This window comes from Prunus dulcis, chromosome 4 (genome assembly GCF_902201215.1).
Source record: "Prunus dulcis chromosome 4, ALMONDv2, whole genome shotgun sequence".
NCBI lineage: Eukaryota > Viridiplantae > Streptophyta > Magnoliopsida > Rosales > Rosaceae > Prunus > Prunus dulcis.
Window position 1 is genome coordinate 5832170 of NC_047653.1, and position 11482 is coordinate 5843651.

General features: G+C 36.1%; 1 protein-coding gene across 1 annotated transcript; it reads left to right on the plus strand.

Annotated features, from left to right (window-relative positions):
• The first annotated feature begins 5196 nt into the window (after positions 1-5196).
• Positions 5197-11482, plus strand: LOC117626529 (multiple RNA-binding domain-containing protein 1-like). Its single transcript, XM_034358258.1, has 12 exons — positions 5197-5350; positions 5437-6465; positions 6891-6980; positions 7120-7243; positions 7537-7860; positions 8379-8443; positions 9107-9281; positions 10003-10107; positions 10193-10294; positions 10380-10550; positions 10899-11030; positions 11117-11482. Coding segments are annotated over exons 1-12 (2475 nt in total). The 5' UTR covers positions 5197-5348; the 3' UTR covers positions 11273-11482.

Sequence of the window (11482 nt, forward strand, 5' to 3'; positions counted from 1 at the left end):
AAAGTATAAGGCACCGTCTGAAGCTAATTGCTCTCTCTTATGGAATTTCATAATCAGTTCTTCAGTCCCCCTCCCTCCTGCATCAGATTGGAAATTTGGAGGGACATGGTGTATTTTTCATTTAGTAGACAAATAAACCCTCCTTGTTAATGTAACACACCTTTTAGAACTTTGCACATTAGGGACGGGGAATGGATCGAGCTCGGGTGTACGGGGATGGACACATTGACCAACTAGTCTAATTCACATCTTATCTGTTTTTCTTTCAAGCATAGGGCTTTATTTGCATTTGCATTGTGCTTGCAAAATACCAAAATACCACACAGCATAAATGACCTCGAATGCAACAGGTACATACATATTTAAATGGATATCCAATTACCCAGATGCCTCTGGTTCTGATGTTTACATCAATTTAATTACAACTGAAATTATACCACTTAACTGAAATCTTTTGAGGATAATCCAACTATAATTATAATTAGCTCAAGGGAGCTGAACGCTCTAGCAAGAAATGTCACAACATTATTTTATCCATTATCATGTGATTGTGAATCAATCAGTTCGTGAAGAATTATAGAAAAAGCAATTGACCACCAAGCAGTGGTCTATACAGCTAAGCTTTTCAATTATATGTTTAAAGAGAAAGCTTTGGATGATTGGAACCCATCGTCATCAATGACTATTAATTTCACTGGCTAACGTGCCCAGTCCAGTAGAAAATGATCTTGCCTTACAATTGCCGAGACTCTTATTGGCCTTTGGCATTGATATACCGTAATTGAATTGAAGAATTATAATATATACTTGATAGGAACAAAAAGTTCATAAATCACGTCGAGCCAACCTAGAATATATGAGCATCAATTATATAAATTTTATAAGATTCGGTGCTGTGTTCGAAAACAAAATTTGCATTCAAACAAACCCTAAGGGTCCCAAACAGATCAAACCAAACCTCGGGAAGAAAGACAAAGGGTGCAACAGAGTATTGAGCCATGAACTACCTAAGAGCTAAAAAGGTTGGTCATGTTTAATGATGCTTTTTTCTCTTATGATTTCAGAAACATAGTTGAGTTTGTTGTGTGTTCTTAGTCTCTCTAGGAGAGTCATGTAGGTTTGGGGAAATTACAGCGGTTGAGAGGGGTTATAGAAAAGTTATTTTCGATAGTGATTCTCTCTAGATATCGTTCTGGCTCAGGTCACTGAGGAAGTTTTACTCATGTCCGCCATATTGTTATTGGGATGGCTCACTTTACAATTTGTGTCATTTGTACTGTCATTCCTATTTATCTAATAAAATTTGATCGCCTTTTTATCTAAAAATAATAATATCTTGTAGGTGTTAACTTCAATCCAGGGTAAACATCACAATATGACTCATCCTCCTTAGAGCACTTCCACTCATTTGCCATGGCAAAGGGCAAGGGCTGTTACTATTCATGTGAATAGTGACAGCCCTTGCAAAAGGCTTGTGGTGTTTCCACCCATTGCCATGGCAACCTAAGGGCAACCACTATTCACATGAGATATGAGGAGATGAATTTGTATAGAGTTTTGATGTGGGAAGTAAAAAATATGAATAAGTATTTATTAAAAAAAAATTCTAAAATTTTTTAGTATTTTTTTAGATTTTAAAAATATTTTTTTTAAAAAAATTTCGTTGTTGATATCAGCAAACCCAGGCAATAGCCTAGGCTATTCTTGCCTTTGGGCTAGCCCAGGCTTGTGGAGTCCACCAACTACCCTGGCTGAATTTGCCCGCTAGAAACACTTTTTAGGCCTAGACCCCCCTTGCCCGGGCAAGGGGTTGCCCGCTAAAACTGCTCTTAGGGTAGATTGGTAGCAATAGCGTTTCCTTCCCGGCAGATGACCATACTCACGAAGATCTCGACAATTTGTGTGAAGTGTTGAGACCTTCGTGAGTATGGTCATCTGCGGGGAAGGAAATGCTATTGCTACCAATAAAAATGGAAGGATGCTCGACACATCATGCACTTGCGACAATTTGGTGTCATATATATTCGCCTTTTGTTTTGTAGCCCAAAAAAATGGATTTTTTTTATTTTATTGCATCATTGGTTAGGTAATAAAAGAAAATATGTATGTTCTTTCACCATCTTGATTGTTAAAATTGATAAAGACACGTTTCATTTTTTTTCTTTTTCATTAAGACTGCATTATTCAGGATTAAATGGAGTCATTTTGGAACATGAGAAAACCCTAATAAAAAAGTCTTACCCGCTACCCTATTTGGGGGTTGGCGGCCTCCTAACCTACTTCCTCCCCTTTCCTTTTATCCTTTTTTTTTTTTCTCATTCCCTCCATTTTTCCTCAAGATTGTTAGTTTATTTTGTGATGTGGAAGCAGCCGCGGTGAAAAGATGTTGTTGTCATGACATAGTCACCGTATTTTGGCCCACAAGGAGTTGACTCCCTTCAACATAGTTTGGAGCTCTAAAGAAGGGAAGATGTATGGTTGCATTGGGAACTTTTATCTTCATTTTTCTTAAAATATGTATGAAATATTGGAATGTAATTTTACTCGCGGTGCGTAGAAGGATTACTAACCTACATTTGTAAGAAGAAATATGAACAGGAAATAAAGAACAAGTGCAGGTGTGCCTAGGGTCTACTTCGCATTGTATTTTATTAATTCAAACCGTCTATTTTGTAGATATTCACTCAAAAATCATCTTACAAAAAATCACTTGAATTCGATATCATTTGACCACTCAATTAAATTATTAAAATTTTAGTACTTTCTTGAAGCACCGTGTTCATTAATTTTGTAGGACACAATTAGATGTCTAAACGGTTTTCAAGTTGTCTAATTTTTTGTAAGGACAATCTATAAATGAAGACTTAAAAAATAGATGGTTTGGATCGTTGAAAAAAAAAATCGTACAGTACCATAAATGGTGTTCCTCATATAAAATTATTTAAGGGATTCCTCAATGGAAGGGGACTATATATTGGTTGGAAGGAAAAGTAGCTAAAGATTTAAAACAATTAATGTGAATAAACTTTCAAAACTAGTTTTGAATCTGTTCAGGGTATGTTTTCTATTGATAGGCCCGAATCCCTCATAAGTTGTAAGGCTGTAAAATTTGACCTAAATACATGATAGGACCAAATGCTTCCCAATCCCAAATCATGTTGAGCCAACTAGTCTCACTATATAATGTAACATTTTCATGAGATTTCGTACCATGGCCCCTGCACTCGACCAAGAGTCATACCTCTTATTTAGGAGTAACTTTTATGTGTGTGATGCAATATTGTCATGTGGTGTTATCACAAAATTTTTATTGGGTGAATCCAGTTTGGTATTTAAGAAGTTTTACCAAATTTAATATTTTGAACCTCTTCATTTATTTTCAATTAATAATTTCGAGTTAGATGCTATAACATATCAACAAAAAGATCACTAATTCATGAACACACCAAGAATTAATATACAAGAAGGTTTGCCCTCTTTCGGGGCATACAAGTCCCATGAAACGTTGTGCTCAAACGCCTGCATCTTTGAGGTTTGGTGGCCCATTTCAACCAACCATATGGTCCATAAGTGTATTAAACATGAAAAATATATTTGTCATGTTCCTTGGATTATTTACAAGCGGTATTCAAGCTCTTATTTTTGCAACCTTAGCTGCGGCTTATATAGGCGAATCCATGGAAGGTCATCATTGACTAGTTACATAGTATTTTTTTTAGCTTAGGCTGAGGCAATGTATGCGCGACTCAAGGTAATCCACTTAGGGAAGATAAATATGCAAATAAGGTAAGCACATACATATATTTTATGTTTGCTTTATATATATATGAAAAAAAAACTCGTATTTTACCAAGTCATTAAGACATGTATGGAAAATGGAAGTATTATTGAAAAATACATACGTACTTGTATTATCCGAATATTACAAGGAAAATAAAAGTATTATTGAGAAATAAGTATGTACATGTATAATATGAGTATTAAATGAAAAATACTAAATTATTTATACGATTAATAACCTTGGAAATACTATTAATATGAATAAATATTAAAAAAAGGAATTATAGCCGGACTGCTATATTATTAGTTTGAAAAAAAAATTTTAAAAACACGGAGTAGAGCCCTGCGGCTATACTATCAATATGAATAAATATTAAAAAAGGAGTATAAAAAACACGGAGTATAGCCATTTGAATAAATATTAAAGAATGGAGTATAGCCGGGCGGTGATACTACTAATTTGAAAAAAAATAAAAAAGTACGGCGGATAGCCCTGCATCTATCCTATTAATTTGAATTTAAAAAAAAAAAAAACAGAGGCGGCTATACTGGTAATTTAAAAAACACAGGGTATAGCCGGGCGGCTACATAGAAAATGAATAATACGAGTATAATATGAGTATTAAATGAAAACTACTAAATTCTTTATATGAATAATAACCCTGGAAATAATATTATTCATAATACGGAGTATAGCCGGACGGCTTTATTATTAGTTTGATAAAAAAAAAAAAGGGGACTATAGCCCAGTGGCTATACTATCAATTGGAATAAAAATTAAAAAAACACGGGGTAACGCCGTTCGGCTATACTATTAACTTGAATAAAAATTCAAAAACAAAGGGTATAGCTATACTATTAACCTGAATAAAAATTAAAAATACACGGGGTATAGCCTGCAGGCTATAAGCTTTTCATATACTATATGTCAACTGTATAGCCGTACGGCTATACAATTAATTTGAAAAAAATTTAAAAAAACGAAGTATAGCCGACCGGCTATACTATTAATTTGAATAAATATAAAAAAGGAGTATAGCCGCACGGCTATACTATTACCTTGAAAGTAAATTTAGGTTTTAACCACAAAAAAACTTTCACTTTTGGAAAAAGCCAAACCTTTTTCAAAAAAGACAGAAAAACCTCTTAACTTTCAAATCAAAGACATGCAAATGTAAAAGATGCCTTAGGAAATCCAAAAATAAATAAGGGCAATTTTGTCCATTTTGGCTTCTTTTAAAAAATTTATCTTCTCCTTTGAGTTTTTCTAAAGTCTCTCTGAATAAAAATTTTAAAAAAACACTGCGTATAGCCGCTTGGCTATACGATTAACAAAAATAAAAAAATAAAAAGAAATTTTTTTTTTCCCAATAAATAAAATAAATAATTTAATTTTGGGGGCAAAAAGCCGCAAAACCGAAAACCTCACCACCATCACCACAGCTCGAGTACCTTAAACCCTGCCCTATCAATAGAGTCGATTTTCAGAATCAGACACAAAACGGCACCATCGTCCGTTCCAATTCGGTTGAAGAATCTGAGACCTGTAATTGAAGCTTCCTAACAAAATGTGAGTTTCAATTTATTCTCCAACGTTCTGTTTGGTTTCCAGGAAAATTTACAGGTACTTACATGAAAAAAGGTTTACAATTTCAGGTCAAGGATTTGCGTGAAGAATTTGCCCAAGCATGTGAACGAGAGCCGACTCCGAGAGTTCTTCTCGGAGAAAGGAGAGATTACAGACGCGAAGCTGATGCGGACAAAGGAAGGCAAGAGCAGGCAGTTCGCTTTCATTGGGTTCCGTACAGAGAGCGAAGCTGAGGAGGCCATGAAATACTACAACAGGTCATTTCTCGATACTTGTAGGATTACTTGTGAGATTGCTCGTAAGGTTGGGGATCCAGAGATTCCTCGGCCATGGAGTCGTCATTCTCAGAAGAAGGAGACGAAAGGGGGTGAAGATGGGAAGAAGAATAAGAAAGAGAAGGAAGGTGTCGTCGCTAAAAGTCGGAGTCTTGAGCCGTCGGTAAAAGATGAGAGTGGTGATCTTCAGCTTCATGAGTTTTTGGAGGTGATGCAGCCAAGGGCTAAGTCGAAATTGTGGGCAAACGACACGTTGGTAACTCCTGTAGCTGAGAAAGTTGGCAAAGCCAAGAAGGAAAGTGAAGAGAAATCAGTTCCAGTGTTTATGGAGGTAGACAAAGGTGTTAAGAAGAATGATTTGCACAATTTTGCTAAAGACGATGCCGTTTCGGATATGGATTATTTCAAGAGCAGAGTGAAGACTGAATGGTCGGATTCAGAAAGCAGTGGCAGTGATGATGATGATGAGGAGGAGGAGGAGGAGGAGGAGAAGGAGAAGGGTTCTCAAAAAGTAGATACAAAGGAACAAAGTAAAGTTTATGAAGAAGAGGCTGGAGAGGAAGGTCCTTCAGAAGATGCTAATGGCCAAGCACTGGACGAGAACAATGAGTTATCCACTTCGAAAGAGGAGGAGAAAGAAGAGGTGCTTGAGAGTGGTCGTCTATTTGTTCGTAATCTGCCATTTACAGCAACAGAGGATGAGTTGGAAGAGGTCTTTAGTAAATTTGGCGATGCACAGGTCCATCTTGTTATTGATAAAGAGACTAATCGTTCCAAGGGATTCGCTTATGTTCTTTACACGCTTCCGGAATCTGCAGAAAGGTACTCTTTTTTGCTTCAAAGCTTACATGCTTTTTCTTGTTTTCATTGGAGGTATTGTGGCAATAACTTAATGATTTCATCCATGAAAAAGTTCAACCTTCGTGAAAACTGCAAGTTTTCAAGTTTCATGTCATGCCTTGAGTCCTGATAAATCAACAAGATGTAGAATTTTATGAAATAACTGTTTCAATTTCCGGTTTATCCAGGTTATTTTTCAAAAAGAAAAATTTAGGATTTACAGTTCTTTCTTCCTTGAACTTTTCTTGTTTTTTATCGCTGCATTCAAGTGTCCTAATATTTGTTATGGTGCTTGAGCCTGTGCATGATGATTTTGTTTGCTAGTTCATACATGTTTAAAATTGTATGTATATAGGTTCGTACATGATTTTGTTTGTTGATTTGTCTTTCCTCTATTTTTGGTGAAGGGCACTGGAAGAATTAGATGGTTCAATTTTCCAAGGAAGACTGTTGCATGTGATGCCAGCAAAACAAAAAAATCCAACTGAGAAGCTAGGGTAAGTGGTTATCTTCAATTGGCCTCTTTTCCCAACTTCATTTGCTAGGGAATTTTTATTGTGATTTCTCTTATACTGGGATTGATCCTGACTTTCTACTTGCACTCTATGGTTGAATTTGGCTTTGCTCACTGTATAGGGCTGATAATTCCGCAAGCCAAGGTTCAAAAACTCTTAAGCAACGAAGGGAGGATGAGAGGAAAGCATCTGAAGCTAGTGGAGATACAAGAGCATGGAACAGTTTGTATATGAGATCTGATACGGTATGTTAAACTCAGTTGCAGTATACGCACAGTTTCCAGAAAGACATGACATCTGAACATGTTGATTTATTTATTTTGGTCTTTGAGATTGTTCTACCATCCTCCTCCATACTTATCATTTTTGAATACTTTTCTCTAGTACATGGAAAACCTTCATTGTTTTTTTATATATCTTGATTCCCTGATTCTAGTAGGAATAGCATCATTATGTTCGCTGCCCCCTGCTTTATTGAGTTACTTTTGGTTTTTGTTTGATGATGCTCCATTTCTGATTTTCATGTCGTATTTAATAGGTTATTGAGAACATAGCTCGGAAGTATGGGGTGAGTAAGAGTGATTTGCTTGACCGGGAAGCTGATGATCTCGCCGTACGTATTGCATTGGGAGAAACTCAAGTGATTGCAGAGACAAAAAAGGCTCTTACAAATGCTGGAGTAAATGTAGAATCTTTAGAGAATTTTGCTGCTGGGAAAACTGATGGTAGTAAAAGAAGCAACCATGTTTTACTGGTTAAGAACTTGCCATATGGTTCTACAGATGGTGAACTGGCAAAGATGTTCGGGAAATTTGGGGGTTTGGAAAAAATCGTTCTCCCTCCGACAAAGACGTTGGCCTTGGTATGCATTCATGCGTTCTTCCATCAATGACTATTTGTTAGTTTTGATTTATTTTATAGAGGATGTGGATTTGCTAAGTTTAGGAGAGTGGAGGTTTTTGCCTTGTAGTCTGATAGTTTCTGGTAGTTTGCCTGGGTGTGCAACACAGCTTGACTGTGATAATTCAGACTACAGAGATGGATGGGTGGATGTAACAAGGTATATGAGTCATTAAGATTTAAGATCTATTATGACTGGCCAGACTTGGCTTGCGACCATCCTGGATTAGAAGAGAGTAGTTTTGTGGTGTTTTATGAAATTGGACACTTTGCTTTTGGTTTTGTTTAATTAGTTGGAGGTTTTCTTCTCCTCTTTGACACTTGGACGATCAGATGTCTTATGTACTTTTATTATCTCAAGCTTTTGATACTGCAGAGGGGAAGAAATATCCTAATGATCAATGATATTAGTTTCCTATGATGTTGTGTTGATAATATGTGGTTCTTTGCTAATTTTTTTCTTGAATTATTATCCTTCAGGTTGTTTTTCTTGAACCTGCTGCCGCACGAGCTGCTTTTAAAGGTTTAGCATACAAGCGTTACAAGTAAGTGTTGCAAAATCTTGTAAGTTGTATGCAGCTTGGGTTCCTTTGTTTTATGTTTGTGTTCTCTTAAGCTTGTTATCCAGTTTAAAACAAGGTAGTCTACAGTATTAGTTAAAGAAAGTTTCTCAATGATTTGAAAGTTTTCAAAAGGACAATTGTCTGGTCTTGAAGTCAAGATGAAAGTCTTACCAACAACCACAAGGAACATGTAAATGAGTCCCAATGGCCATAAGGCCCAGAACTATACGTCATGTCCACAAAAATAAAATTTTAAAAGTACCCCTGATTCGAAAACTAATATGAAGAAACCAAATGAATCAGCAGTTACTAAATTTGAAGTTGAGTTGTTAACAACTAGACAAGTCTATTGAAGCACCTTAGCTGGTCCCATCATTCAGTAACCCCACTCCTCATGCCACTTATTATGTTCATGGATAAATATTTGGGTTTCTTACGTAGGTTATCTGTTGTATAAAAGCAGGTGCTTATGTAGAACACTATGTAAAACTTATGTGATCTTCGTTGAAACAGTTGTTTGATCATCAATTGATGGGCTTGTTCACTCTTTTTGTTTTTGTTTTCTACCAATAGCTGGAATACTTTCTTATTTTTACACTGTTATGTCACATATTAAACATTTTCCCACCATTTTAAATGATACAGGGATGGTCCTTTATATTTGGAATGGGCGCCTGGCAATGTTCTTAGTCAAAGTTCAAAAACTGAGAGCATTGAAAACAACAGTGCCGTTGTTGGTGAGCATGATGTCAAAAAGGTTATGTTAGAGCAATATGTGGAAGGAATATCTGATGTGGATGCTGATCCTGATAGAGTGGAGGTTAGTTTTTATATGCTTTTCTTTTTTCCCATTAGCTTTATCTCCTCTTCCTTTTTGTCTACACATCTGACCATATCACAAACAAACTGGGTATGCTACATCTTACTTTCTAAATGCAGTTCAAGAAACTGTACTCACAATCCTTTGCACACAACTCTTTGTTGTTTGTCATGATGAGACACAACTAGTATTGTTGGGAGACTAGCATCTTTGGCTGGCTTCTAAGTGACCAAACTTGTTTTAATTTGGTTTTTATAACAGTAACTGGACCAAATTCATGATACGATATCATTTTTAAAATGGTGTAGTTTGGCAACTATTTTGCAATAGGAAGCTCATATTTTGATTTTATTTGGTTTTAATCTTCTAAGGGAAATCCATGCAAACATCATTCAGGCTACTTCTAGAAGACAAAATTCTAGCTTGTTGACGATAAGAACAGAATGTGTGCAATTGTACATTAGGTATAACAAGCGATAATGTGAGCAGAACTTAAGTGTTAGCACAGCGTGTGCCACGTGACAAAACTTGATTCTTCTGTTAAAAACTTAACGCTGGTGGTGTATGGTTTTTTCCTGATTTATGCTGCTTTTTCTTGTTTTGTGATTGTTGACACCTGTGGGTTCTTTTTCCCCATTTTTCGTTGTTCTGTTGCATTTGCCTATTTTTCTGTCTACCCAATTTAATAATTTTTCTGTCTTTGTTGTGTAACATCCTCCAGTCACGATCTCTATATGTCAAGAACCTGAGCTTTAAGACTTCCGACGAGAGTTTGAAAAAGCATTTTAGTGAACAAGTGAAGGAGGGAAAAATATTTAGTGTCAAGGTGATTATTCAGCTGGCCAGAATCATTACTTTTATTTACTTGATATATTTTTTCTTCTCTATATCCCCTCTATCTCTATGTGCAGGTAAAGAAACACTTGAAAAACGGGAAGAATGTTTCAATGGGTTTTGGTTTTATAGAGTTTGATTCTCTGGAGACAGCAACAAATGTTTGCAGGGATTTACAGGTAAAGCCAGAATCTAGTCAAAATTATCTGCATAAAATGTGCAATTTCGGAAATTCACTGCAACTAAATATTTACCATTTTCCAGGGAACTGTTTTGGATGGGCACTCTCTTATTTTGCAACTTTGTCATGCCAAGAAAGATGAAGTGCCAAAAAAAGTTGACAAGGATAAAAGTTCAACAAAATTACTTGTGAAAAATGTAGCCTTTGAGGCTACAGAGAAAGACCTCAGACAGCTATTTAGCCCATTTGGTCAGGTGAATTAGCAAACTTTGACAAGTTAACTACTAGATTTCGGATCCTCTATGTTTTCCGTGCTGATATTGTATTTTGGACATAAACTATGTCATTTCAAACCTCGTTTTACTTATTTATCAACTATAATTCCTACACAGTTAATTTTAAACCATAAATATGTTACCCCTTGAGCTCTAAGATGACGTTTTAGCCATCGCAAGCATGCCCTTGTTCTCCCAAAAGGGGCAACCTGTGTTATTGCCTCACAGTTTAATTCTGTTGAGCCTGTGAGTATGAGGATAAATTTCCACATAGTACACCAATATATTGTGATTCTATAATTGACTTTATTTCTTTTTATGTTCCAGATTAAAAGCTTACGCTTGCCGATGAAGTTCGGACAGCATAGAGGCTTTGCTTTTGTGGAGTTCATCACAAAGCAAGAGGCAGAAAATGCCCTTAAAGCACTTTCAAGCACGCATTTGTACGGTCGCCATCTGGTAAGGCATTGACAGTATTTGAGACAAGTGAGTTCTCCTTTTTAAAGTAGAAATCAGCCTCTGTAACTGTTTCCTGTTAACTCCAGGTTCTTGAGAGAGCAAAGGAAGGTGAGAGCTTGGAAGAACTACGGGCTCGAACAGCTGCTCAGTTCACAGATGAGCAAACTGGGTTTTCCAGGAAGAGGAAGCACACGACCACCGTGGACGATGGCAAGATCAAATTTCAGAGGACTGCTGATTAGGGTTTTCAGATGCTTGATGTGTGTCATGTGTTAGATCGGAGTTGTAATTTTCTTTTTTGTTTAGGTTATATTTCATTTTATTTTGTTAAGCTAGCCCCAGTTTTGGGTAGTTTGGGAGCTGGTAATTATAATTTTGTTATTAGACACTCCTTTATATAATCTATATATATAAAGCAAAATGTAGAAAATGGTAAAACATTCAAAATATCA